This window comes from Aotus nancymaae, unplaced genomic scaffold, assembly GCF_030222135.1.
Source record: "Aotus nancymaae isolate 86718 unplaced genomic scaffold, 86718_ANA_hifiasm-v0.15.2.pri h1tg000058l, whole genome shotgun sequence".
In the NCBI taxonomy this organism is placed as follows: Eukaryota; Metazoa; Chordata; class Mammalia; order Primates; family Aotidae; genus Aotus; species Aotus nancymaae.
Genome location: NW_026988472.1, coordinates 11,681,756 through 11,709,044, shown reverse-complemented (window position 1 = coordinate 11,709,044; position 27,289 = coordinate 11,681,756). Strand labels below are relative to the sequence as shown.

General features: G+C 52.2%; 1 protein-coding gene across 5 annotated transcripts in view; it reads left to right on the top strand.

Annotated features, from left to right (window-relative positions):
- The window catches only part of RBM10 (RNA binding motif protein 10), a 39,295-nt gene extending 15,454 nt beyond the window's left edge, over positions 1 to 23,841 (top strand). For 3 of the 5 annotated variants that reach the window (XM_012477389.2, XM_012477393.2, XM_012477392.3), the window contains exons 3-24: positions 6,394 to 6,574; positions 8,076 to 8,306; positions 10,226 to 10,295; positions 12,044 to 12,117; positions 13,507 to 13,593; positions 16,550 to 16,610; positions 16,764 to 16,940; positions 17,301 to 17,461; positions 17,633 to 17,730; positions 17,838 to 17,925; positions 18,627 to 18,813; positions 18,919 to 19,058; positions 19,161 to 19,278; positions 19,362 to 19,453; positions 19,573 to 19,737; positions 22,097 to 22,246; positions 22,344 to 22,409; positions 22,482 to 22,670; positions 22,756 to 22,830; positions 23,100 to 23,206; positions 23,287 to 23,416; positions 23,503 to 23,841. In XM_012477389.2, coding sequence (XP_012332812.1) covers positions 6,394 to 6,574; positions 8,076 to 8,306; positions 10,226 to 10,295; positions 12,044 to 12,117; positions 13,507 to 13,593; positions 16,550 to 16,610; positions 16,764 to 16,940; positions 17,301 to 17,461; positions 17,633 to 17,730; positions 17,838 to 17,925; positions 18,627 to 18,813; positions 18,919 to 19,058; positions 19,161 to 19,278; positions 19,362 to 19,453; positions 19,573 to 19,737; positions 22,097 to 22,246; positions 22,344 to 22,409; positions 22,482 to 22,670; positions 22,756 to 22,830; positions 23,100 to 23,206; positions 23,287 to 23,416; positions 23,503 to 23,628 — 2,773 coding nt within the window. In that variant the 3' untranslated portion in view covers positions 23,629 to 23,841. The remainder of the gene's footprint in view (positions 1 to 6,393; positions 6,575 to 8,075; positions 8,307 to 10,225; positions 10,296 to 12,043; positions 12,118 to 13,506; positions 13,594 to 16,549; positions 16,611 to 16,763; positions 16,941 to 17,300; positions 17,462 to 17,632; positions 17,731 to 17,837; positions 17,926 to 18,626; positions 18,814 to 18,918; positions 19,059 to 19,160; positions 19,279 to 19,361; positions 19,454 to 19,572; positions 19,738 to 22,096; positions 22,247 to 22,343; positions 22,410 to 22,481; positions 22,671 to 22,755; positions 22,831 to 23,099; positions 23,207 to 23,286; positions 23,417 to 23,502) is intronic. The other 2 variants (XM_012477390.2, XM_012477394.2) reach the window with 1 other exon arrangement.
- The last annotated feature ends 3,448 nt before the right edge of the window (positions 23,842 to 27,289 follow it).

Genomic DNA, 27,289 nt, shown 5'->3' with positions numbered 1-27,289 from the left:
TTCATGTTTTAATTCATTTACCTTTATAATGTTTTAATATTTGCTACAGCTACTCTTCCCTTGTTAGTTTTTTTTTTTTTTTAACAGAATCTTCCTGACTCTTGTAAACTGTTTCTTTTTTTTTTTCTTTTTTTGAGAGAGAGGGTCTTGCTTTGTCCTCCAGGCTAGAGTGCTGTGGTGCAATCATGGCTCACTTCATCCTTGACCTCCTGGCCTTAAGTGATTCTTCTGCCTCAGTCTCCCAAGTAGCTGGGACTATAAGCATGCACCACTGCACCTGACTAATTTTTGGTTTTTTTGGTAGAGATAGGGTTTTGCCATGTTGCCCAGGCTGGTCTTAAACTCCCAGGCTTAAGCGATCCACCCACCTCAGCCTCCCAGAGTGCTGGGATTATGGGCATGAGCCACTGCACCTGGCTTATCCTTTGCTTTTTTTAAGCAGTGCTACAGTGAGTAACTTTTTTGTACATGTTCAAGTATATGTATATTTTAAATTCCCAGAAGTAGAACTGTGGGTTAAAGGGTATGTAGATTTTTAGTTTTGTCAGCTATTGCCAAATTCTTCTCCATAAGGATTATTCCATTTTTAATTCCTACCAGCAATATGAAAGTGCATTTTCCATACAGCCTTGCTGTTTGTTTTCAAACATTGGACTGTTGTAAATCTGTCAGGTTAAAAATGTTCTATCACAAATCTTCCTTACAGAATAATTCTAACTAATAGTGATTATTGTATAGTATATTGTTTAAGTTATTATAAATAATTTTTATATAATTCCAAATAATGTAGATACTCCCTCTTCCAGGAGGTAGAGCTGAATTACCCTCCTTTTGAGTGTGGGCTGGTCTTAGAGACTAACCTCTGAAAAATAGAATATGGAGGCCCAGCAGGGTGGCTTACACCTGTAATACCAGTACTTTGGGAGGCCAAGGCGGGCAGATCATGAGGTCAGGAGATCAAGACCATCCTGGCCAACATGGGTAAACCCCGTCTCTACTGAAAATACAAAAAGTAGCTGGGCATGGTGGTGCGTGCCTGTAATCCCAGCTACTCGGGAGCCTGAGGCAGGAGAATCGCTTGAACCCAGGAGTTGGAGGTTGCGGTGAGCTGCCTGGTGACAGAGTAAGACTCCGTCTCAAAAAAAAAAAAAGAAAAAAAAAGAATAGAGTATGGAAAGAGAAATTTTACAGGGGAGAAACCTGGCAGGTACCACTTTAACCAGGTGATCATGGTTAACATCACCAGACAAAAGTTGTGTTGTTATCGTGTACTCTCTTCTGTGATATGATCAGAAGGACATCTCACTAATTCACTTCTGTTGTATGCTTTGCCAAAAATTAAAAAAAAAAAACATAATCTCAAGTCTAACTATGAGAACGCATCAAACAAAACCAGTTAAAGGGCATTCTACAAATACCTGACCAGTACTCTTCAAAACTGTTCAGGTCATTGAAAACAAACAAGGACAGACTGATAAACCTTCACAGGCCAGAGGAGACTGAGGGAACATGACACTTAAATGTAATGTGATATTTAGGATTAAATCTTGGATCAGAAAAAGGATATTAGTGAGAAAATTGATGGACTCCTAATACAGTTTGTAGTTTATTTAATTCTTTAGTTTTGACAAATGTGCCCTAGTTTCGTTAATATTAGGGGAAGCTGGGTGAAGGGTATACAGGGACTCTATTGTCTTTGAACTTTTCTGTAAATCTAAAATTGTTTCAAAATAAGATGTTTGACTTCGTCAAAATTAGAAACTTTATTTTATTTTTATTTGTTTTATAGAGATGAGGTTTTGCTATGTTGCCCAGGTTGGTCTCAAACTCTTGGGTTCATGTGATCCACCTGCCTTGGCCTCCCGAACTGCTGGGATTACAGCTGTGAACCCACCATGCCTGGCCAAAGTTAGAAAGTTTTGGAAGTCTCTCAGGGATTGCTGGTAACAACAACAAAAGATTAGAAACTTTTGTGCTTCCAAAGACACTATCAAGGGAGTGAAAAGACAACCCACCATGGGAAAACATATTTGTAAATCATGTATCTGGTAAGGGATTAATATTCAGAATGTATGAACTCTTAGAACAACAAAATTACCCAATTTGAAAATGGGCAAAGGGTTCATGACCAGCCTGATCAACATGGTGAAACCCCTGTCTCTACTAAAAATACAAAACATCAGCCTGGCATGGTGCCAGGAGCCTGTAATTCCCAGCTACTTGAGAGGCTAAACCTCGGAGGCAGAGGTTGCAGTGAGCTGAGATCATGCCACTGCACTCCAGCCTGGGCAACAGTGTCAGACTCCATCTCACACACAAAAAATGGGCAAAGGACTTGAATAGACATTTCTCCAATAAAGATATGCAAGTGGCCAGTAAGCATGTGAAAAGATGCAAAATAACAAGTGTTGATGAGGATGTGGGGAAATTGGAACCCTTGTGCAACAATGGTGGGAACGTAAAATGGTGCAGTTGCTGTGGAAAACAGTTTGGCAGTTCCAGAAAAGTTAAACATAGGATTACATTGTGATCCAGCAATTCCACTGCTAGGTGTATACCCAAAAGAATTGAAAGTAAGAATTCGAACAGATATTTATACACCAATATTCATAGCAGCAGCATTCACAATATCCAAAATAACCAAGAAGTGGAAACAACCCAAGTGTGTGTGAACAGATGAATGGATGAACAAAATGTGTATGCATACTACCATAGAAGAGTATTATTCCACCATTAAAAGGAAGGAAATTCTAACAAACTACATCATGGATGAAACCTTGAAAACATGCCAGGTGAAATAAGCTAGACACACAGGGACAAATATATGATTCCACTTATATGAAGTACCTAGAATAGAAAATTTCACTGAGACAGAAGAAAGTAGAATAGAGGTTGTAGGGTGGGGTGGGGTGAGAAGTTAATTGTTTAATGGGTACAAAGGTTTTATTTGGGATGGTGAAAAATTCCTGGGAAAGGAGATGGTTGTGTAATGTTGTTAGTGTACTTAATGTTACTGAATTAGATAATTAAGAATAGTTAAATGGGCAGGACACAGTGCCTCACACCTGTAATCCTAGCACTTTGGGAGGCTGAGGCAGGCAGATCACCTGAAGTCAGGAGTTTGAGACCAGCCTGGCCAACATGGTGAAACCCCGTCTCTACTAAAAATGCAAAAATTAGCCAGGCATGGTGGTGCACACCTGTAATCCCAGCTACTCAGGAAACAGGCACAAGAATTGCTTGAACTTGGGAGGGAGAGGTTGCAGTGAGTCGAGATTGTGCCACTGCACATTCCAGCCTGGGTGATAGAGCAAGACTCCATCTCAAAAGAAAGGATGGTTAAATGGTAAATGTATATTTACCACAATAAAAAATGATCTAGAAGAAAATATACAAAACTTAAAATTTTAAGTTTTTTTTAGGCCAGCTGCAGTGGCTCACATCTGTAATCTCAGCACTTTGGGAGGCTGAGGTGAGAGGATCACTTCAGTCCAAGAGTTCAAGATCAGGCTGGGCAACATAGTGAAATCCTGTATCTGCCAAAAAAATTAAAAATTAGCTGGATGTGGTGGTGCATTCCTGTAGCCTCAGCTGGTTGGGGCTGAGGTGGGAGGATTGCTTGAGCCTAGGAGGTGGAGGCTACAGTGAGCTATGATTGCACCGCTGCACTCAGCCTGGGCAACAGACCAAGACCTTGTCTCAAATAAAGTTTATTTTAAAACAGTCTATCCACTGTTGTTTTAATTCTCATCTTTCTCTTTTTTTTCCCTTGAGATGGAGTCTCACTCTGTCACCCAGGCAGTGGTACCATCATAGCTCACTGTAACCTAGAACTCCTAGGCTCAAGCAGTCCTCTCACCTCAGCCTCCTGAGTAGCTGGGACTATAGATGTGCACCACCATGCCCAACTAATATATTGTTGGGGTGGTGATGGTGGTTTTGTAAAGATGGGATCTTGTCCAGGCTGGTCTTGAACTCTTGACCTCAAGCGATCCTCCCACTTTGGCCCCCCAAAGTGCTGGGATTACAGGATGAGCCATCTCGCCTAGCAATTTTCATCTTTCATTATGAGAGAGAGAGCATCTTTTCAGATACACATAGTTTATATTTTTATCTGTGAATTCTTTTCACTTCCTTTACCCATATTTTTTCCTAATTTATTGTTTGTCTTTTGACTTGCTTAGTGATGTTTTTTGTTTTTCTGTTTTTTTCTCCGAGCAAAAGTGTTTTATTTTTATGTGGTTGAATTTAGTAATCTTCTTCTGTGGCTTCTGGATTTGGATTATAGGTTTCTGCATTTCAAGATTATAAAGAAATAATTCAGTTATTCTATATTTTCTTCTTTTATTTTTGTGATTTTATTTCTTTTTTTTTTTTTTTTTAAGACAGAGTCTTACTCTGTCACCCAGACTGAAGTGCAGTGGCCTGATCTCGGCTCACTGCAGCCTCTGCCTTCCAGGTTCAAGCGATTCTCCTGCTTTGGTGTCCCAAGTAGCTGGGATTACAGGCGCCTGCTACCACACCCATCTAATTTTTATATTTTTAGTAGAGATGGGTTTCACCATGTTGACCAGGCTGGTCTCGAACTCCTGACCTCAAGTGGTCTGCCCACCTCTGCCTCCCAGAGTGCTGGGTTTACAGATGTGAGCCACCACACCTGGCCTATGGTTTCATTTCTTATATTTAAATCTTTGATCTGTTTCAAATATATCCTGGCATATATGTGAAGTATAGTCATAAGATCTTACACATGTCTAGGTATTTAACGTTTTTGATAAATTGTACTTTGGACCTATTTTCTTCACCCAGGCTGGAGTGCAGTGGCACGATCTCAGCTCACCGCAACCTCCACCTCCCAGGTTCAAGTGATTCTGCTGCCTCAGCCTCCCGAGAAGCTGGGATTACAGGCGTGCGCTACCACGCGCAGCTAATTTTTGCATTTTTAGTAGAGACGGGGTGTCACCATGTTGGCCAGGCTAGTCTCAAACTCCGGACCCTGTGATCCACCTCCCAAAGTGCTGGGATTACAGGTGTGAGCCACTGCACCCAGCCCTGGACCTTTCTATTTTCTAAACAGTGGTTATATTAATTTGTACCCAGCATCCTTACTGATTTATTATGTATAAAATTTTTCAGTTGATTATCTTAGGCTTTGCAGGTATACTCTCATATTATTTACAAATAATGGTAATTTTACCTTCTCCTTCCCAACTTTTAACCTCTTCTCTTCCTTCCCTGTTTAATTGTTTTAGCTAGTGTGTTTAGAATAATGTTAAGAATGCTGTTGATAATGGACATTCTAGTGTTGTTCCTGACCAGAATTGGAATCCTGTTAGTATAATAGCATTCTTCTATGGCATCTAGTTTTTGTGTTTTGTTTTTGGCTTGCTCATGTTTTGTATTTTAAATAAACATATTGGTTACTCTTAAAATGCTTTTGTAGTCATTATTTTGTTCAAAATAACTGTTGAGCACCTACTGAGTGCTAGGAAATATGGCAGTGAGCCAAGCAGGTAGGGTCCCCTCATTTCCTGGAGCCCACAGTCTAGTAGTTTTTTTTTTAACTCATCAAACACAGGTTAGGCCATGTGCATTGGTGCATGCCTGTAATCCCAGCACTTTGGGAGGCCGAGGTGGGTGGATCACTTAAGCCCAGGAATTTAAGACCAGCTTGGTAATGTGGTGAAACCCTGTTTCTACCAAAATACAAAGTGTCAGCAAGGTGACAGTGAAGCAGGGACGGGGGCGTGGTGTAAGATGGGGAGGAGGGGCCTCACCCCAGGGAACCCTGCAAGCTGCGTGGGACCTTGGTGAGTATTTTGGTGTCTGATCCTGAGACTGAGACTGCCACTGAAGAGAGTGAGATGGTTGGGTTTGAGCGGCTTTGCCTTAGAGAGCACTCACAGTTGGGATTTGGGATGTAGAGAGTGAACTGGGGAGGTCCAGGTAGAGGTGAGGAGACTAGCCAGGCCACAGCTGAGGTGCCCATGAGGGAAGCCAGTGGCGTGGACCAGAGAGTGGCGAAGGGTTGGAGAGAGGCGGATGGTACTTGAGAAATAAGGAGTAGGGGTTTAGGAATCCCTGTCTGGGGGCGGGCCTGAGGGCTTCCAAAGAATAGAGTAGAGGGGAGGGAAAAACGGAAAGTTTACAGGGGAGAAACCTGGCAGACACTGCCTTAACCAGATGACCAAGGTTAATATCACCAAAGCTAAGTCATGGTGGTATCATGTACTTCCTTCCGTGATGAGATCAGAAGGACATCTCACTTCTGTTGTATCCTCCTCCAAAAAAAAACAAAACCCTATAACCTCACGAGAACACATCACCTGTGCCTCTTGAACCTTTTAGAAAGGACAGCCTTCTGATCCTTCCCCATACTCCTTCCTCCTCTAGAGGTGGTCGTGGTGACAGGACTGGCCGCTATGGAGCCACTGACCGCTCGCAGGATGACGGGGAGAACCGCAGCCGAGACCACGACTACCGGGACATGGACTACCGTTCATATCCCCGCGAGTACGGCAGCCAGGAGGGCAAGCATGACTATGACGACTCATCCGAGGAGCAGAGTGCGGAGGTGAGTGCGAGCTGCGCCAGGCCTGGTTGGGATGGGCTCCTGAGGGCCCTCTGTGTCTGGCTGCAGCACCGTGTGCAGGCAGCTCTCCACTCCCATGCCTTCAGACTATGCTCCGTGGCTTTACCTCACCTGGAGGGCCTGTTCCCACTCCCCTCTCTGAGGGCTCCTCTCCCAACCTGGGTCTCCCTGGCTTCCACATGCTTGGCTCTATACTTCTGAAGGCCCCTGGCCACCGCCTCTTTCCCTTTCTCCCTGTTGTTCAGTTTGGGCCCATGGTTCACTGTGAACCCTGTACTGCCTGCTCCCAGCCACCTTGGGCACTTGAAGAGCCTCTTCCATGGGACCCGGCGTCTGGGATTGGGAGGACAACCAGGGCACTGCAGATCACCAAGCTGAGGAGTTCTGGGAGGCCAGCCATGGTCATTCCCAGTGGTACCAAAGCCCCTAGACAGAAGGGAAGGACCTCTCTAGAGGAGCCAGGGCCATGTTGGGTAGTTCCCCCTAGCCTGAGGGATGAGGCGTGATGCTCACCATCAGGGAGCCCCCACCCGAGGGGAAGAAACAGGCTTGAATTAGGGGAATCCCAGTTGGAGGGGCAGCCAGGGCCCTGGTCCATGCGAGCAGGCAGCTCTCCTGTCTAGCAGACTGGGAAGGATGTTCTTAGAAGCCCAGCCCTGTGGGGCTGGCTGTGAGCGGCCCACAGCCCTCTGGAGGGTCCAGGGCAAAGACCCCTTTGGTGGACTGTCAGGCTTCCCCAGTGGCAGCTGTCAAGCTGTGCCCAGATGTCTCCAGGAGTGGAGTACCAGGTTAGCTGGCTCCTCCCCGCTGTGGGCAGGAGGGCTTTGGCCCCAGTCCTGGCCTGCTTAGTCCTGGAATGGATGGATTGGGCAACAACCCAGAGCCCAGCAGCCATACCGTTTGGAGCGTGGTGTGTGGTGGAGGACTGGCCAAGGCGGAGGATCAGGGACTGAGAGGGGAGTGTCTGCAGCCCTCACACACCTCCACCAGCTCCTGCTGGCTGGCTCTGGCCGAGATCTGAAGCTATTCCTGTGCCCCCAGCTTGGTTGCAGGGTGGAACCATAGGAGACATGCAGCCTTCAGTGGTACTGGGAGCAATTGAGCACATACCCGCTGAGCTGGCCAGAGAGGAGGGGGAAATCGAGGGTGGGGTCTGGTGTGCCGACCCCGGGCCATTTTGTCCCAAGGAAGTTTAAGCTGTGTCTTATCAGCTACCTTTTAGGAGTTTCCCCCCCATACCGATACTGCCACCGGCCTCTCCCCAACCCCTGAAGGCAGTCCCCAAAAGGATCCCATGGAGAATTTCCAGCCCCAGAAGGATTGCAGGCCAGGACCTGCCCACCCTGCCTGCCTGAGCCTTTAGCCGGAGCCCGCGCACCCCTGGCTTTCAGAGCCTGCCTGCCTCACAGAGCCAGCGGCCAGCTCCTAGGCCTGCCCAGACTGACTGCCCGTCTGGTGTCACTCATCTCATTCTGTCGGCCAGGATTCCTACGAGGCCTCCCCGGGCTCCGAGACGCAGCGTAGGCGGCGGCGGCGGCACAGGCACAGCCCCACCGGCCCGCCAGGCTTCCCCCGAGACGGCGACTATCGGGACCAGGACTATCGGACCGAGCAAGGGGAGGAGGATGAGGAGGAGGAGGATGAGGAGGAGGAGGAGAAGGCCAGTAACATCGTCATGCTGAGGATGCTGCCACAGGCAGCCACTGAGGATGACGTACGTGCCCCCCATGGCCCTGGGCAGGAGGCCGGGCTGGGTCTCCTCCAGGGCCCTCAACTTCTCCCCACCCCTCCCTCACCCCCAACCTCAGCGCCTTTCATCCCTTCTTCCCCTCCAGCTCCTGTCCCCCAGCACTGATCCCTCCTCTGTGGGCAGGTCCCTTCGGCCCCCAGTCTGGAGGGAGGAGTGTCAGAGAGGCTGGCTTGGCCAAGGGGCAGCAGCCGTGGCTGTCTGGCAGTGGTGGGTATGGGCGGGAGGAGAGCAGTCCTGCACATTCCACTGGTCGTCCAGCCATTCTGCATGTGTGCATCAAGGGCCAGACGATTGCCGGGCCAGTGCTGACTATTGCTGGTAGCAGAGATGACGCTGGGGCCCTGTAACCATTAGGGGAGGGATGGGATTTTCTGAAATTTCGTTCTTCTTTTCCCCCATCCTCTTTTGTCTGCAGCCTGCCCTGGCCTCAGAGCCTTGGGTGGCTGCTAACAACCTCCCTCCCCACCTGCCTCCCTTTTCTCCTGTTTCCTTTTCATACATACTTCTCATGGCAGCCACACTGAAGCCCCATGAGGCCTACCAGAATAGCCTCCAAGAATAGCCTCCCTGATCCTGGTCCTTCTTAGTCCACTTCGCCACCTTCCACCCCCCAGCCCCGTGAATTCTCTGATCAGCCACCCTCTGAAATCTGCTGGCTGCTCATTTTGTAGCAGAGAAAATCCCACTTGTGTATATGAGGGTTTGTAAGGTATGGCCCACCTGCCTTGTTCAGGGTCAGACAGTAGCTGGTTGCTGACATTTGTTGAGAATGTATCTCAGGGTGGGCCATGTGTTAGGTCTGATTTAATCCCCACGGCAGCCCAACAGGGAAGATACTCTGTATTCCATCCTTTGGATGAGGAAACGAAGCCCTGAGTGGGAATGTGACTTGCCCCAGGTCCCACAACCAGTGAGTGGCAGAGCAGAGCTGGAGTCTGAACTTGGGCAGCTGGACCCCAGAGCCCACTGTTTGCTGCTGCTTCCTCGGCCTTCCCTGAGTTTGGAGTCCTGATGAGCTCTTCTGTGTGTTTTCCCTTTTCATTGTGTGTGTGTGTGTGTGTGCGCGTGTGTGTGTGTGTGCGTGTGTGTGTGTGTAAGGCTAATCTCTTGTCTGTTGTTTAACCTGGTGGGGAAACTGAGGCCCAGAGACATGAAGTCTCCTTCCCAAGAATGGTTGGCATAGGCTCCCGGTCCTCTGTGAGAGGCCGCACTGGTCTAGAGACTCTGCCTCTCCTGGTTCGAATCCTGAATTGCGTCTGCAGTCTCCCTGTGGTCTACTCCATCCAGGAAGCTTTCCAATCCCCACGACTACATCTTTTTGCTTTTTGTCTCCGCCGTAAGTTACTGCTACAGTCATGGTCTAGGGCACATGGCTGGGATTTGCTCAGACTTCTGTCCTCCCCAGTTTGGTATATATGTCATGGATCTCTTTTGATGTAAGCTGCAGGTCAAGGGGGCAGGGGCAGGGGCAGGGGCAGGGACGCAGGTTATCCCCTTGAAAAGGGCAAGAATTGCATCCCAGGTTTCCTTACTTCATGGCTGCCACCGAGCCCTTTGTCAGATCACCCTGCCCACCATTCTTGAGTGGCTGGCTCACTTGCTCTCTTGTTCTCTGTGCCCCTGAGAGTCGTCCTGCTGCCATGCTTTACCTTGCTCTGTGCCCATTTCTTCATTTGATTCACTTTCTGCAAGTTGGGGCTGCAAGTCAAGACCGTGTACTGGCGTGGGCCTGGGGCTGTTGTCACTCAGAGAAAAGCTTCCAAAGAGGCAGAGGAGACAGTGTGTGTACATCACCCCTTGGAATCTGGAGGCCTCCAGCCAGCCTCAGGTACCCGGCGGCCCCATTGTGCTGAGCCTACCCCACTCTGTATCTCCCCGTACAGATCCGTGGTCAGCTGCAGTCCCATGGCGTGCAAGCACGGGAGGTTCGGCTGATGCGGAACAAATCCTCAGGTGAGCTTTTGTTCCCAGTGCTCTCCCCTTCCAGTGGCCAGCCTCAGCCTCTGAATCTCCCTCTTGCCTCTGCCTTCTCCCCCTCCCTCCACCACCTTCTTGCCACAGCTGGGAACGGGCAGCATGGGGGGTGCCCTTTCTTCTCTCCCCCTCCCCACACTCTCCTTACAGCGCCCGCCCGCCAAAAGGCTCTTCAGTGGGGCTGTCGGGGCGGGGATGCAGCTCTGAGCTGAGCTGTGCGCTCCCCGGGGTCAGGGCCAGGGCCAGGCTCCCGGGCACCTTCTCTATGGGACTCTGAGTATCTGAGATGGTAACCCCTTCCCATACACTCCTTTCCCTCTCCTTTCTTCTCCTTCCTCTGCCCCTCACTCTCCCCAACATTTTTTGGTAACAGCCTCTGACCAGAAAGTAGGTCTGATGCGGTCCCACCTTTGTCCCAAGGGGGGAAGCAGGGGATGGCTCTTATCCAAGGGCACATCCCAAGGAACAGCCAGGACTTCCTGGCCTCGCCTGTTCCCTCCCTCCCTCTTGCAGGCTGCTCGGAGCTGGCCTGAGGTTAGCGGGGTGGTGGTGGGGGGAGTTGTCTCTGCAGGACCTCTGCCCAGGCTCCCCAAGGCAGGCACAGTGGGGCCTCACTCTGCCTGGGCTTCTCTCTCCATCTCTCAGTCTCTCTCCTCCCCATACCTCCATTTCTCTCTCTGTCTCTCTGCCCCTCAATTATATTATTCATTCCATCCTTCTATGCATCCTAACGGTTATTCTTTTGAACATTAAGCATGCTCCCCAAGCCCTCCTCGTGTATCTGCCTCTAAGGACATGCTCTCCCGAGGCCTCAACCCTGAATCCCTTTCCCAAGCCTGGAGTCTCTCTTGGTTGCATGTAGGTCTTGCTCTGCATCACTCCATCTATACCACACATGGACAGCTTCTGGGTCTCTCTCTCCCCAAGGAGGAGTTCCAGGTGCGGCCCTCTCGATGGCCCTGGGCACTTCTCCCAGGCACCCACTGAGTCTTACCTCTAAGGTCCTCCTGGCCAATCCTGGCCTCCATTCTCCTTTTGTCCAGGGGAACCTGGACTGTTTGTGGCTGTAGTCTCCACACTGTGGCCCTGAGGTGGCTCCCTAGCGAGGCCTGCCTCCCTTGCACTGCAGTGAGGCTGAGATGAGGTCGTGTTCCTAAACCACCCCTGGTTCCCGATGGTATGAGAGCCTTCCTAGCCTCGCAGAGCAGCCTGGTCCGGCTTCTCTTTGTTCCTGTGATTCAACACCTGTTACAGGACCCCTCCTGGGCACCCCTGGCCTCGTGCTGGACCCGTCCTGGAGTTATGTACTGTGGCTCATGTGGAGCCCGCAGCCTGCCCACTGCCCCCTCCCTCCTTCTCTGGAGGCAGATCTCTCCTTGTATTCTTTCCCTTCCAGCTGCTTCTCTCCGTCTCTGTCACCCCAGGCTGGCCGGGCAGGTCTATCTGAGCCCCATCTCTCTCTTCCCAATTGGTGTGTGTGTCTCTCCCCCTACCGACCTCTGGCCTCTGTTTTTTCCCTTCCCCTTCCCTGCCCCACCTGGCCATCTACCTTGCCTCCCACACCCCCTAGTCTTTCTCTCTCTGATTGCCTCTTTCTTTCTTCCTTTCTCCTCTTCCCCTTTCCCTCTCGGCCCCCATCCTCTCCCCTCGGGTCCCGCCCCCGGGAACGCCGTGTGTCCAAAGCTGTTGACTAACCCACTGCGTCTGTATCTGAATGCTGTCTCCAGGTCAGAGCCGGGGCTTCGCCTTCGTCGAGTTTAGTCACTTGCAGGACGCTACACGATGGATGGAAGCCAATCAGGTTGCTTTGCCGCACTTGAACCCCCTCCCAAACAAATACTACTTTGTAATCGAGCGCTCCCCATCGCCTGATTCTTACGGACACAGTTCCCTGCCCTGTGGCCCTGTGTCCCATCCCCCTGCCCCCTCTCTCCCCTTCCTGACCCTCACTATCTCCTCTTCCCATCTCTCGCTACCCCACTGGGCTTCCCATCCAGAGCCCACACTCACCACTGGCCCCTTCCTATGGCCAGGCACTAGCGCTGCCCCTTCACCTCTCCCAGCTGAGCATTCAGAGGAAGAGCTGCCAGGGTGGGTTCTTTCACCTAGCTTCCCACTCCCTGGGGGGGGGCACCCTGCTCTGGGGTTAGCTAGAGCCAGGACTTCATTCCACCCTCAGGACCACTGGAAGTCCTGCCAGTGAGGAGCTTAGCTGTTGGCACAGTCACTGGCAAGACTGATTTTATCAGCCCTCTCCCTGCATGTGAATTTGGCCCTTTGATTTTCATGCAAGGGGACAGCACTGCTTGTTGATCTCAAGTTCCTGTTGTGGATGATAGTTTTATCGACACCCTGGCCTCACTTCGCCGCCCTACCCTTCCCATCACATCTCCACCCACAAGAGGTACCACCTCAGGCAGCTCCATCGTCTCGGCAAGGACCTGTGCGCAGTCAGTCCCGGGGGGAGCCTCTCCCCTAGCCTGGCATGGGATCCCAACCCAGCAGCTTTGGGACCTCTGAGACCCAGAGATCTGCCTGGTCACCCACCCCTGCCCAGATCCCTGGTGTAGAGAACTGGAGAGAAGTCAGGGGAGGAAGGGGCAGAGGTGGTGGAACGGGGAATCCCGGCAGAGGCAGCCCTGGGGCCGTCTCCGCAGGATTGGTAGGCTAGTGCCATGGGCCCAGGACCCACTATCTATGGGAAGATGGCCTCACGGCAAGAACTTCCATCTGTTCGATATGGCTCTTTCTTTTTCCCCTTCTCCAGCACTAGCGCACCTGCGCTCTCTTTCTCTTTCTCTGCCCTCTCCCTTCCCCTCCCTGTCTCCCCTCACCCCCAAGTGTAGCCTGTGTAGTCCTGGCCCTGGGTGTGGCCTGGCAGAGTCAGGGCTGAGTGGGGGGTTCTCCCCACTGTCCGGCAAGCATCGGTCAGCCGAACACTGTGCGCCTGGTGGTGTGTGTTCACATGTGTGCGTGCGTGTGCCTGGCAGAGCAGCAAACAGCTGCGCCCAAGAGCTGTGGCGCTTTCCCTCCCTACCTCCCTTCTTCCCTCCATCCGCTCTCCGACCTCCCTCCATTCCCTGTCCCTCATCCATCCAGCTGAAGGGCTCGCTCACTCTCTTCTCCTGTGCTGAAACGGTGCGTGGGGCACTGCTGCCTGGGCCTCACTGTGCTCTGCTTTTTCCCGCAGCACTCCCTCAGCATCCTGGGCCAGAAGGTGTCCATGCACTACAGCGACCCCAAACCCAAGATCAATGAGGACTGGCTGTGCAATAAGGTACAGGGGCGGTGGGCAGTAGTGGTGATGGACAGAGACAGCAACAGCAGTGGCGGCGATCCCTCCCTTCCTCTTCCCCTCTTTCTCTCTCCCTTTATCTCTCTCCCCTTCCCTCCCTCCCTTCCTCTCTCCCTCCTTCCCTCCATGTCTCCCTCTCTCCCTTCCTCCTTCTCCCCTTCCCTCCATGTCTCTCTCTCTCTCTCTCTCTCTCTCTCTCTCTCTCTCTCCCTCTCCCTCTCCCTCTCTCCCCCCGCCCCCCTCCCTTTCTCTCTCTCTCTCCCTCTCTCTCCCTCTCTCATTATCTATCCCTTGCTCACTCAGCTTGGGTCATCACCATTCCTAGCCAGCCATACATAAATGTGTAGTGAGCGTTCAGTTGGTGCAGGCTCTGTCCTCCTAAAATGCAGTATTGCCTGGAGTTCCAGTAGACTTTAAGGAAATATATTCGTGGATGATGAATTAGTGACAGCATAGGCTTAAAATGGTGGTGTGGAGAACGTGAGCTTCAGAGCCAGACAGCCTGAGTCTATCGCAGATCGGCCTTCATTTTGGCCAAGGTGCTTAGCCTCTCTTTGCCTCATTTTCCCCATCTCTAAAATGTGAATACTAATGACACCTCTCCCAAAAGATGGTTGGGTAGGCCGGCGTGGTGGCTCATGCCTGTAATTCCAGCACTTTGGGATGCTGATACGGGCAGATCACAAGGTCAGGAGTTCGAGACCAGCCTGGCCAATATGGTGAAACCCCATCTCTACTAAAAAAAAATACAAAAATCAGCCAGGTGTGGTGGCAGGTGCTTGTAGTCCGAGCTACTCAGGAGGCTTGAGGCAGGAGAATCCCTTGAACCTGGGAGGCAGAGGTTGCAGTGAGCTGAGATCACACCACCGCACTACAGCCTGGGTGACAGAGCAAGACTCCATCACACACACACACACACACACACACACTCACACACACAAAGTGGTTGGGTGGATTCAGCTGTGTTAATGAGAGGGTAACACTCAGAACAGCACCTGGCCTGCAGTTAACATAGCCTTAAGTGTTAACTGTAATCATGAAAGAAAAGCACAGAGCGTTCTGAGAGCCCTTATCAGGTAGCTCAAGCCTGAAGGCCACTCTGACCAGGCCACGTCAAACCTGAAACTGGGGGCTACGGTTTTGTAGTCACCTCTACCTTCCCGGAGGGGAAGCTGAGGCTCAGAGAGGTGGAACCGTGGGTGAGCCTTTAGCTGTGCCCTGTGCCTTGCTTCTGATCACAGGGACTTGGGTGCCGCAGCGGCTTCAGGTCTGCCCTGGGGCCAGTTTTGTGATTCCACGGTTCGTAGGGCCCCAACCCTCTCCTCAAGAAGTACTCTGCCTAGTCAGGGAGAGTGGCATCTGTTTTAAAAAAAAAGAAAGTCCTATCAGAGAATTGGTGCTCGACATTTCTGGAGAGAGAAGGACAAAGTGACAGTGGAACTCCTTCCTATATTTCCAGATATCCTTGAAACCAGGGAATTCTTTTTTTTTTTTTTTTTTTTTTTTGAGACAAGATCTCTGTTGCCCAGGCTGGAGTACAGCGATCTGGGCTCACTGCAACCTCTGCTCAAGCCATTAGCCTCCTGAGTAGCTAGGACCACAGGTGCATGCCACCATGCCCACTAATTTTTTTTTTTTTTTTAGTGGAGATGGGGTTTCACCATGTTTCCCAGGCTGGTCTTGAAGTCCTGAGCTCAAGCGATCCTACCGCCTTGGCCTCCCAAAGCGCTGGGATTACAGACATGAGCCACCACACCCAGCCTAAAACCAGGGAATTCTCTTGAACTCCTTCCTGTCCCCTGCATCCTGTTGGCCACCAGGTCCTGTCAGTTCTATCACAGAAACGCCATCTTCCCTCCCTCGCCATTCCCGCTGTTCATGCTAATTGTCACACTCTCACCCACTCGCTGTGGAGCCCACTCTGGTATGCCAGCCTCTTATCCTCTTTCTCCCACTCCCTCACCTGGAACATTCCTCAAAACTACCTCTGACCCCCCATGGCCCTCCTCCTCTGCTTAACCACCCCTAGCTCAGCTTAAGCATAAGATCCTCTATTGCCTAACTGGCTTCCTTCTCCGGTCTCAGCTTTTGCTTCTCCCCTTACTTTCCCACACCAGTTTTGGAAAGTCCATTGTTCCGTCCGATGACCCTTCCCCAGCAAGGCTAACAAAACGAAACTTCTGGGCATCCCAGGTTAAACCTCCCTGCTTCTGTGCAGAGTCCGTCCCTGCTGAGTAAACGGCACCCCACCCCCAGCCCATTTACCTCCCCCAGCTCCTGCTGGGTGGTCCACACAGAGCAACCTGCCCCTCTTCATGCTGCATCTGCCCTCCTGTTAGGCCATGAGGGCAGAGACCATGTTCTGGCCACGAGCAACAGGATCTGGCCCAGGAGTAGTGCTAAGTACCTGAGTCTGGAACAGAGGTGGAGTGTGGTAGAAGCAGGGTCTTCGGATGCTAGAACATTCAAGGAAAATTTCTCAAGTGCAGCAGGATCCAACCCAGTCCTAGAACTAAGAGGAGGGGTGCTGGCCTGGCCAGAGGCTACTGACTTCTAGGGCTGAAACACTGAAGGTTTCTGATTAGAGCAGCAAGTTTCAGGAATAGGAACCTACTAAAGGGATTGGATAAGGGGGCGGGGAACAATCCTGGGAGTTGGTAACCTTAAGAAGGCAAAGGAAGGAGAGGAGGGAGTCATTGTAAGAAGTGGGGGAGTTATTCATTCCTGAGCTGAGCGGGTTGGCGCGGAGGACAAACAGAGAGTCTGGAAAGGGAAGATGCACAGTACTGAGAACCACATCAGAAGGTTCAGAAGGCACCGGCCACCGCTTGCCTGGGGACCTTTCTTCCTGGGGCACTGTGGGTCCCTGGGAAATCTCTGTTTGGAGGGTGCAACAGAAATCCCTGCTGCCTCTTACGGCCTGGCCTGTGCCTCACAGTGTGGCGTCCAGAACTTCAAACGCCGAGAGAAGTGCTTCAAATGTGGTGTGCCCAAGTCAGGTGAGGGTCACCTACCTCCCCCACCCCCCAGGACAGGGGCGTTGGGGGGAAGGGAAGGGTGAGGGGCCTGGCTCAGGGCTTGGTATGGGGAGGAGGGTGACCGGTCATGGAGCCTCCCCGCTATCGCAAGCCTGTCCCCCACTGCCCCAACAGAAGCAGAGCAGAAGCTGCCCCTTGGCATGAGGTTGGATCAGCAGACACTGCCGCTGGGTGGCCGGGAGCTGAGCCAGGGCCTGCTTCCCCTGCCGCAGCCCTACCAGGCCCAGGGAGTCCTGGCCTCCCAATCCCTGTCACAGGGCTCAGAGCCAAGCTCAGAGAACGCCAACGACAGTGAGTCAGTTGTTCCCTTCTTCTTCCTCTGTGCCCTAGGGTGTTTGGGCTGGGCTCACCAAGGGAACGGCAGTGAGCAGAACCTCGTCCTCATGGAGTCTCCACCTGGTGGGGGGATAAACGTGATGTAGGGAGAGCAAGGGGGGTGGCAACACCCCACCCGACTTTGGGGGCGTGTCAGGAAGGTTCTCAGCAGACGCGCGGCCAGGCTGGCACCTGGACCACCAAGCAGAGAAGAAGCAGTGAGGGAAGTAACAGGTGCAGAGGCACGGGGCAGAGGAAAGGATGCAGTGGGGGCATTGAAGGGTGGGGCTGGCGAGAGTACTGGGGCGTCCTCTAACACTGGGCCCCTTCCCACAGCCATCATTTTGCGCAACCTGAACCCGCACAGCACCATGGATTCCATCCTCGGGGCCCTGGCACCCTATGCAGTGCTGTCCTCCTCCAATGTGCGCGTCATCAAGGACAAGCAGACCCAACTGAACCGCGGCTTCGCCTTCATCCAGCTCTCCACCATCGTGGTGAGGGCGGCACAGTTGGGGGCCGGGCAGCCAGGGTCCCGGCCCCCAGGGTGGGGAGGAGGGTCCCTTCCCCCAGCCTCCCACCGCGGCCCCCAGCCTGGAAACTGGGCAATGGAGCCGGGGGCCTCCCCGGGCCTGACCCTTAGGTCCCTGCCTCCCCTCCTCCCACAGGAGGCAGCCCAGCTGCTGCAGATCCTGCAGGCCCTGCACCCACCACTCACCATCGACGGCAAGACCATCAATGTTGAGTTTGCCAAGGGTTCTAAGAGGTTAGGGTCCCACCGTGTCCCTTCCCACCCTTCTCCTCCCCACTCCCCACCTCCCCCCACTGCCTGGGGCCTCCCATCTCACTCCCAGTCTCTAACATCCTCCTCAGGGACATGGCCTCCAATGAAGGCAGTCGCATCAGTGCTGCCTCTGTGGCCAGCACTGCCATTGCTGCGGCCCAGTGGGCCATCTCACAGGTACTCAGACCCCTTGTGCCTCCCAGCATCCTGAGACCTGGGCTTTCTCAACCCTCCTGCACCCTCTCTGAAGCAGAAAGGCTGGCTTGCTATCTGTGGATGCAGAACCCTCTCCAGTAGCCGGCATGGCCATTCTACCTTGCTCCTGGCTCTCTAGACTCCCTGGGACATTCCCCTTCATCAGCACTGCAGCTTTCTTCCCAGTTGCCTCCCACGCCCTCATGTACGACAACATTGTGCCTGGCATTCTGTTCTGTTTGGTGGGGTTTTTATTGTCCTGAATTGATACAATATATTACACATATCCTTATATGTAATGTATGTATATATATCTGATATACATATATGTTCCTGAATTAAAATTATATATAAGTGGTTGAGAGAAAATTGGGAGAAGAGAAGAAAAAAGTGAGAAGATGGTGTCTTCCTTGGCCTGACACCCAACACACACACACCACACACAGCAGAATCAGCCCTGGAACATGTTGGCGTTCGTCTGTTTTTCTGTTTTGTGTTTGCCCCTGGCCTATTTGTTCTCTTGTGGCCAGGCAATCCTCGCTTTTCACTTGTTTTAAGGCTGCATGCTTTTCTGTCAGGTAGAAAGGCTAGCCTCACGTGTGGGACACATGCTTCTAGCAGGTTCCTCACCCTCCATACCCATACCCTCCTGTTGTAATGAACCCATACCACCTGCCCTTCAGGCCTCCCAAGGTGGGGAGGGTGCCTGGGCCACCTCTGAGGAGCCACCGGTCGACTACAGCTACTACCAACAGGACGAGGGTTATGGCAACAGCCAGGGCACAGAGTCTTCCCTCTATGCCCATGGCTACCTTAAGGGCACCAAGGGCCCTGGCATCACTGGAACCAAAGGGGACCCCACTGGAGCAGGTGAGCCCCAGCATCTCTCTCTGCAGCTCTGGTGGGGGCCAGCAGGCATAGAGTCCCAGGCCCCGCCATTCACAGGCATTCTCCCTGCCCTGTCCCTCCTTACAGGTCCCGAGGCCTCCCTAGAGCCTGGGGCTGACTCCCTGTCGCTGCAAGCTTTCTCTCGAGCCCAGCCTGGTGCTGCCCCTGGCATCTACCAACAATCAGCCGAGGCAAGCAGCAGCCAGGGCACTGCTGCCAACAGCCAGGTGAGTGAGCCCTGTGGGTATGTATCCTGGGGAGGCAGGCAGGCGGCAGGAATGGCATGGGCAGATACTGAGCCCCGTTCTCGTGTCTGGCCCCATGACCAGTCGTATACCATCATGTCACCCGCCGTGCTCAAATCTGAGCTCCAGAGCCCCACCCATCCCAGCTCTGCTCTCCCACCAGCCACCAGCCCCACTGCCCAGGAATCCTACAGCCAGTACCGTGAGTAGCCACAGCCTGTGGGTACGGGTGGGAGTTCTTAGTAAAGCAGGGAAGAGTGTGACCCCACTCCCCTCATCCCCTAGCTGTTCCCGATGTCTCCACCTACCAGTACGATGAGACCTCTGGCTACTACTATGACCCCCAGACCGGCCTCTACTATGACCCCAACTCCCAGGTAATAGAGCAGCCCAGGGAGGGATGGGGTTGGGTCAGGTCACATTGGGGGCAACTGGCCCTGCATGTCCCCTTCACAAGGTCTTCCCTCACTTCCCCTCTTCCTTCCTCCTCCCTCAGTATTACTATAATGCTCAGAGCCAGCAGTACCTGTACTGGGATGGGGAGAGGCGGACCTATGTTCCCGCCCTGGAGCAGTCGGCCGATGGGCATAAGGAGACAGGGGCACCCTTGAAGGAGGGCAAAGAGAAGAAGGAGAAGCACAAGACCAAGACAGCCCAACAGGTGAACGCCAAGGTCCAGCAGTCACAGGCTGGCTGTGTGGTGTCTTCAGTGACGGCAATCTCAGCTCTGGGCCTCTCTTGCCAAGGGAGATGGTGGGTGGGTGTGGATGTGGGCAGTGACTGCTTAGCATACCATGCTCCTGTTCCAGCTCTGCTCTTTGCTGAATGGCCTTGAGCCAGAGCAGTCTCCTCAGTGCGTGGCAGGGTTGCCCAACTCCAGGAGGTGGCTTGTGCCATCCGAGCAAGCCCTGTCATGTTTCTTTCCCATGGTGGGGACCCTCACATGCTGCTGGTGGATGTATATATGCGCCAGAGAAATTCTCACAGGCCCATAACGGGGTGGGCAGGAAAAAAGCCCTGCAGTGTTTTGGGGGAGTGGGCAGATGAGGGCACCTCCGTGTCTCTCTGTGGAGAAAGGTGTTGCACTCTGAGAGTAGCATTTACAAGCAAGCACTAAGTGTTCCCTCAGCAATCTAGTGAATTCTAAAAATGGTGCTGTGCTGGGGGGAACATGGGAATATAGAATGTGGCACTGTGTCGTGCATATAAATTAAAATTAGACACATATAAACATTCCTATGCATTTTTAAATGATAAAATGGAAATGCACAACAAATGTGACTGTGTGGGTATGTGTCAGGGGAAGGGGAATGTCTTCATTTGCTGCTCTATAACAATACCACAGACTGTGGGTAATTTATAAGGAAAAGAGATTGATTTGGCTCACAGTTCTGTAGGCAGGGTGAGGGCCTCTTGCTGCATCACATCATGGCAAAGACCAAGAGAGCATGCATGAGACCAAGAGAAAATTGGGCCAGACTCCCCCTTTTTATCAGGAACCCACTCTCAGTGATGGTGTTAAATGGAGACTCAAAAGGTGGAGGAGGTGGGAGGGGGTGAAGGATGAGAAATTACTTAATGGGTACAATGTACATTATTCAGCTGATGGATGCTCTGAAAGCCCTGACTTCAACAGTATGCCAGCTGTGCATGTAACAAAAGCACTTGGTACCTTATAAATCCATACAATTAAAAACAAAACAAAACAGCTGTAATTTCTTCAGGAGGGCAGAGCGTTCATCTCTTTTTGGTTTTTTTTTTGACATGGAATCTCACTCTGTTGCCAGGCTGGAGTGCAGTGGCGTGACCCCGGCTCACTGCAACACCTGCCTCCTGGGTTCAAGCGATCCTCCTGCCTCAACCTCCCAAGTAGCTGGGGCTACAGGTGTACACCACTACGCCCAGCTAATTTTTGTATTTTTAGTAGAAACGGGGTTTCATCATGTTGGCCAGGATGGTCTTGATCTTTTGACCTTGTGATCCACCTGCCTCGGCTCCCAAAGTGCTGGGATTACAGGTGTGAGCTACTGCACCTGGCCAAGCTAATCACCTCTTAAAGGCCTCACCTGTCAACACTGTTGCATTAGGGATTAAATTTCTTTTTTGATATGGAGTTTTGCTGTTGTTGCCCAGGCTGGAGTGCAATGGTGCAATCTGGGTTTACTATAACCTCTGCCTCCTGGGTTCAAGCGATTCTCCTGCCTCACCCTCCTGAGTAGCTAGGATTACAGGCATGTGCCACTATGCCCAGCTGATTGTGTATTTTATTTTATTTTATTTTTTACCAGAAATGGGGCTTCACTATGTTAGCCAGGCTGGTCTCGAACTCCTGACCTCCGGTGATCCACCCGCCTCGGCCTCCCAAAGTGTTGGGATTACAGGCATGAGCCACTGCGTCCCGCTGGGATAAAGGCTCCACCTGTCAACACTGTTGTATTATGGATTAAATTTCTGACACATGAACTTTGAGGGACAAAACTGTAGCAGAGAACACAGCCAGAGAGGGGCTTAACAAGAGGCACTGGTGACAGAAAATAGGAACTTGCACTACCGTGTTCCTCACCTTCTGCTTGTTCTGCCTCATCTTCCCCTTATCTCCCTCCTAGGTGGGCTCGCCACTCTGCCCACGCTGCTTCTGTTGCCTCACCATTGCAGACCAGTGAGGGTGGGGGTATGGGGTGTGTTCAGTGATGAGGTCAGGAGTAGCCAGGTGCCGAATGCCTTGCAGGCTGTGGTTGCAAGTTTGGGTTTATTCTTGGTGTGATGGGAGGCGGAGGAAGGGTTTTAAGGACATTGTATTTGGGGGTGGGAGCAGCTTATACTTTGTAAAAAGAGTGCTCTGCTGGGAGAGGTGGATAGGAGCCATAGCCCGGAGACCAGATGAAGCCTTCTGCAGTGGTTCAGACTAGGTATGGTAGCCCGCCCAGGTTTGAGGCTGCAGGGCAGTGGGTCAGCAGAAGAAGTTAGTAGCCCCAGGGGCATGAGGGTTCTGGGAACCTCATCTCCACCCTCACCCCCAGATTGCCAAGGACATGGAACGGTGGGCACGCAGTCTCAACAAACAAAAAGAAAACTTCAAAAATAGCTTCCAGCCTATCAGCTCCCTGCGCGATGACGAGAGGCGGGAGTCAGCCACTGCAGATGCCGGTTATGCCATCCTCGAGAAGAAGGTGTGTTGGAGCCACCCCCCTGCACCCTGCCCCACAATCTCATCCTTCCTTTGGGCCCTCTGTGGAGTCCCTGAATTTCTATGTCCCTCCACCCCAGGGAGCACTAGCCGAGAGACAGCACACCAGCATGGATCTCCCGAAATTGGCCAGCGACGACCGCCCAGTGAGTGCCCAGGGCAGACGGGTGGGGGCTCTGATCTGGCCAGGCCTGACTGCCCACTCTCACCCTCTGCAGAGCCCTCCGAGGGGGCTGGTGGCAGCCTACAGCGGGGAGAGTGACAGTGAGGAAGAGCAGGAGCGTGGGGGCCCCGAGCGGGAAGAGAAGCTCACCGACTGGCAGAAGCTGGCCTGTCTGCTTTGCCGACGCCAGTTCCCCAGCAAAGAGGCACTCATCCGGCACCAGCAGCTCTCAGGGCTCCACAAGGTAACTGAGTGGAGGGTTGGCAGGGCACACTGGGGCATGGCCCACTAAGGCTCAGCCTCTTCACTTCTCACTGTCCTCCTTGTAGCAAAACCTTGAGATTCACCGGCGAGCCCACTTGTCAGAAAATGAGCTAGAAGCACTAGAGAAGAACGACATGGAGGTGAGGTGTGACCTGCCCCTGGGCCCCCTCCCCTCTGTCCCTTCCAAGTCCCCATCACCTCAGGCAGCTGGAGCAAGTTCTTACGTGCTAACCCCATGAGCCTTCCCCATTCTCCCACCCTGGCTGCTTGTGCCCATTATGGCCTGACCTTTGGGACCTGAGCCTCGTTAGCCAGATGGCGTGCCCTGTGGGACCCCACCCCCCATGCCTGTGTTGCCTGAGAAAAGCAACCAGCTCCCCAGCATTCACATACACATATAAACTTTCAGCAAATGAAGTACCGGGACCGTGCAGCTGAACGCAGAGAGAAGTATGGCATCCCCGAGCCGCCAGAGCCCAAGAGGAGAAAGTACGGTGGCATATCCACAGCTTCCGTGTGAGTGGCTGGGCCAGGTGAGGGGATCTGGGATCTGGGGCCAGCATGCCGACCACTCACGCTGTGCACTGCCCCTGCAGAGACTTCGAGCAGCCTACTCGGGATGGGCTGGGCAGTGACAACATTGGCAGTCGCATGCTCCAGGCCATGGGCTGGAAAGAGGGCAGTGGCCTGGGCCGCAAGAAGCAGGGCATTGTAACGCCCATCGAGGTGAGTCTCAGGCAGTCCCGTCCCACCCCCCAGCATCCCTCACGGCATCCCCCACCCGCCTGACAGAGCCTGCCTCCCTCACACAGGCCCAAACACGGGTGCGGGGCTCTGGCCTGGGTGCCCGGGGCAGCTCCTACGGGGTCACCTCAACCGAGTCCTACAAGGAGACACTGCACAAGACAATGGTGACCCGCTTCAACGAGGCCCAGTGAGCAGCTTCAAGAGCAACTTCTCCACATGTTGGTGTCCATCCTGGGGCAGGGGAGGACGGAGTGTGGGATGGCTAGGACAGGACCTTGCTCCTGTCTGCCAGCCCACTCCCCAGCCAGAGAGGGCTTGACCAAATCAAATTGAGGTGGTGACTTTTGTTGAAAAATTGGGCTGGAATCATGTCCTTTTTTGTAATAAAAGCTGAAAAGTCTGCACGTTGGCCTCTCCTCTTTCTCGTGCTCTAGCACAGTTTTATAGCCTACACACAGACACGGGAACCCAAGCAAATGGACAAAGGGCCTCATCAGGCCAAGGTGGATGGCAATGGTGGCATTCACAGTGTCTGGAACATAGTGGCTGCTAGAACATGGGGTTCTGACCTGTACCTCAACTCATAAGATCCTGGTTATGGCCCCTCTCCCTTGTCAGGGTCCAGCAGGTCATGCTGTACCAGGAAATCCAGCACTACCAGGCATGAAGTCCCCTTGATCAGAGCTAGGACTAGGAACCCCCATCCCCTGTCCTTGCTGCTCCCCAACTGTACTTAGCCTGCAGTCCCAAGGCTAAACTGATTTTGCCATCCCTAGATCTGAGGACAATGCCCTCAGGCATCTCCAAGTAGAAGACAAGTTCTCAGACACCAGTTGGCCCAGAGCCCTCAACATGCCGATGACCTCAGAGGGGTGGAGATAGAGACAGCTTGGCCTGCAAATACAAGGTCAGGTCCCAGGGATGCCCCGTGAGAACCATTCAGGCCCACCCTCTCCATTGTTACCACAGCACCCCACCCCTCTAGTCACTGTAACCCATGACTCCCAAGTATGTGCGTGTGCTCTCAGCAGAGGTTCTGGGTACAGTGGACCATGTAGCTGGGGCTGCCCTTTTCCAGGCCTCAGAGGGCCACAGCGTGAAAGGGGATGGTACTAGAAGAGCAGTTGGTACAAAGCCCCTCCCCCATTTGTTAATGTACAGTGTGACATCCTGTACCAGTCATGGGAGGTGGGATGGTGCTGATCTGGGGTGGTAGGTATTGCCCAATGAAGGAAGGGGATGGGAGAAAAAAGGGGTGAAGGAACAGGAATAAAAGGCCTCCTGGGCCTGAGCACAGTGAATCACACCTGTAATCCCAGCACTTTGGGAGGCTGAGGCAGGTGGATCACTTGACCTCAAGAGTTCAAGACCAGCCTGGGCAACATGCTGGAACTCCACCTCTACAAAAAATATAACAAAAAGTAGCCGGTGTAGTGGCGCACACCTGTAATCCCAGCTACTCAGGAAGCTGAAGTGGGAGGATTGCTTGAGCCCAGGAGGTGAAAATTGAAGCAAGCTGAGATCACACCATTGCACCCCAGCCTTTGTGATAAGAATGAAACCCTGTCTTGGAAAAAAAGAGGCTGCCCTAGTCTCAGGATGGGTGTGTCTTTTAGCAGAGACACCTCCACATTCCCTTCCCTCTTCCTGCCCCAGGGCACTGCTCCCAAAATCCCACAACAAGGAACCCTCATACCTCAACTGGCAGGAGTACAAAATGCCACAGCCACTTTGGAAAACTGGCTGCTTCCTATAAAGTTAAAATATGCTTACCCTATGGCCCAGGAATTCTACTCTTATATAGCCCCTAATGCACGAAAACACATCAACAAAAGACTTGCATATGTATATTTGTAGCAGCTATATTCCTAATAGACAAAAACTGGGAAGAACCCAAATGTCCAACTAGAGGAGAACATGGTGAAACCCCGTCTCTACTGAAAATACAAAAAATTAGCTGGGTGTGGTGGTGGGCGCCTGTAATCCCAGATAATTGGGAGGCTGAGGCAGGAGAATTGTTTGAACCCAGGAGGCAGAGGTTGGAGTGAGCTGAGATGGCACCATTGCACTCCAGCCTAGGCAACAAGAGTGAAACTCTGTCTCAAAAAAAAAAAAAAAAAAAAGGCTAGTGTTAACTTGATCCCTGAAACAGATGAGATAAAACCAGAAGAGAAAAAATTTCAAGCCCATTTCACTTACATCTGTAGATGTAAAAATCCTTAATGAAATATTAGCTAATGATGAAGTTAGAAAATATGTGCATGATAAAACTAATGGATTAAACTTTGATAAGGGACAAGATATTTACATAGACCCAAAGTACTTCCCCACTAAATACTTATTAATTCCAAAGGGAAAAATAGTAACTTGACAGGAGAGAAACCTGGCAGACACCATCTTAATGAAGGGATCAAAGTGAAAAATCATGTGCCACCTGGTAGGATGAAATAAGGCAGGACCACCACCACCTGGTCTCTACAAAAAAAAATCGAAGAATTAGCTGGGCATGGTGGGGTGCATCTGTGGTCCCAGCTACTCGGGAGGCTGCGGCAGGAGGATTGCTTGATCCCAGGAGGTCAAGGCTACAGTGATCTGTGTTTGTGCCACTACACTCCAGCCTGGGTGACAGAGCGAGACCCCTATCTCAAAAAACAAACAAAAAAGTAGAGTTCCTAAAACTCCATAAAGGCCGGCCCAGTGACTCTTGCCTGTAATCCCAGCACTTTGGAAGGCCAAGGCAGGAGGATAGCTTGAGCCCAGGAGTTTGAGACCAGCCTGGGCAACATGGCAAGACCCCATCTGTACAAAAATAAAAATAAAAAATTAGCTGGGTGTGGAGGCACACACCTGTGGTTCCAGCTATTCAGGAGGCTGAGGTGGGAGGATCACCTGAGCCTAGGAGGTTGAGGCTGCAGTGAGGCATGTTCACAACACTGCACTCCAGGCTGGGCATCAGAGTAAGACCCTGTATCAAAATAAAATAAAACTCCATTAAAAAGCTGGCTGGGGCCGGGCGCGGTGGCTCAAGCCTGTAATCCCAGCACTTTGGGAGGCCGAGGCAGGTGGATCACGAGGTCAAGAGATCGAGACCGTCCTTATCAACATGGTGAAAACCCGTCTCTACTAAAAATACAAAAAATTAGCTGGGCATAGTGGCGTGTGCCTGTGGTCCCAGCTACTCGGGAGGCTGAGGCAGGAGAATTGCCTGAACTCGAGAGGCGGAGGTTGCGGTGAGCCGAGATCGCGCCATTGCACTCCAGCCGGGTAACAAGAGCGAAACTCCGTCTCAAAAAAAAAAAAAAAGAGATCAAGACCATCCTGGCCAACATGGTGAAACCCCGTCTCTACTAAAAATACAAAAATTAGCTGGGTGTGGTGGCGCGCGCCTGTAGTCCCAGCTACTCGGGAGGCTGAGGCAGGAGAATTGCTTGAACCCGGGAGGCGGAGGTTGCAGTGAGCCGAGATTGTGCCACTGCACTCCAGCCTGGTGCCTGGCAACAGAGCGAGACTCTGTCTCAAAAAAAAAAAAAGCTGGCCGGGCACTGTGGCTCACACCTGTAATCCCAGCACTTTGGGAGGCCAAGGCGGGTGAACTGCCTGAGGTAATGAGTTCGAGACCAGTCTGGCCAACATGGTGAAGCCCCATCTCTACTAAAAATACAAAAATAACAAAAATCATCTAGGCGTGGTGGTGCGCACCCTTAATCCCAGCTACTCAGGAGGCTGAGACAGGGGAATTGCTTGACCCAGGGAGGTGGATGTTGCAGTGAGCCGAGATTGCAACATTGCACTCCAGCCTCGGCGACAGAGCGAGACTCCATCTCAAAAAATAAATAAATAAATAAAAGTCAT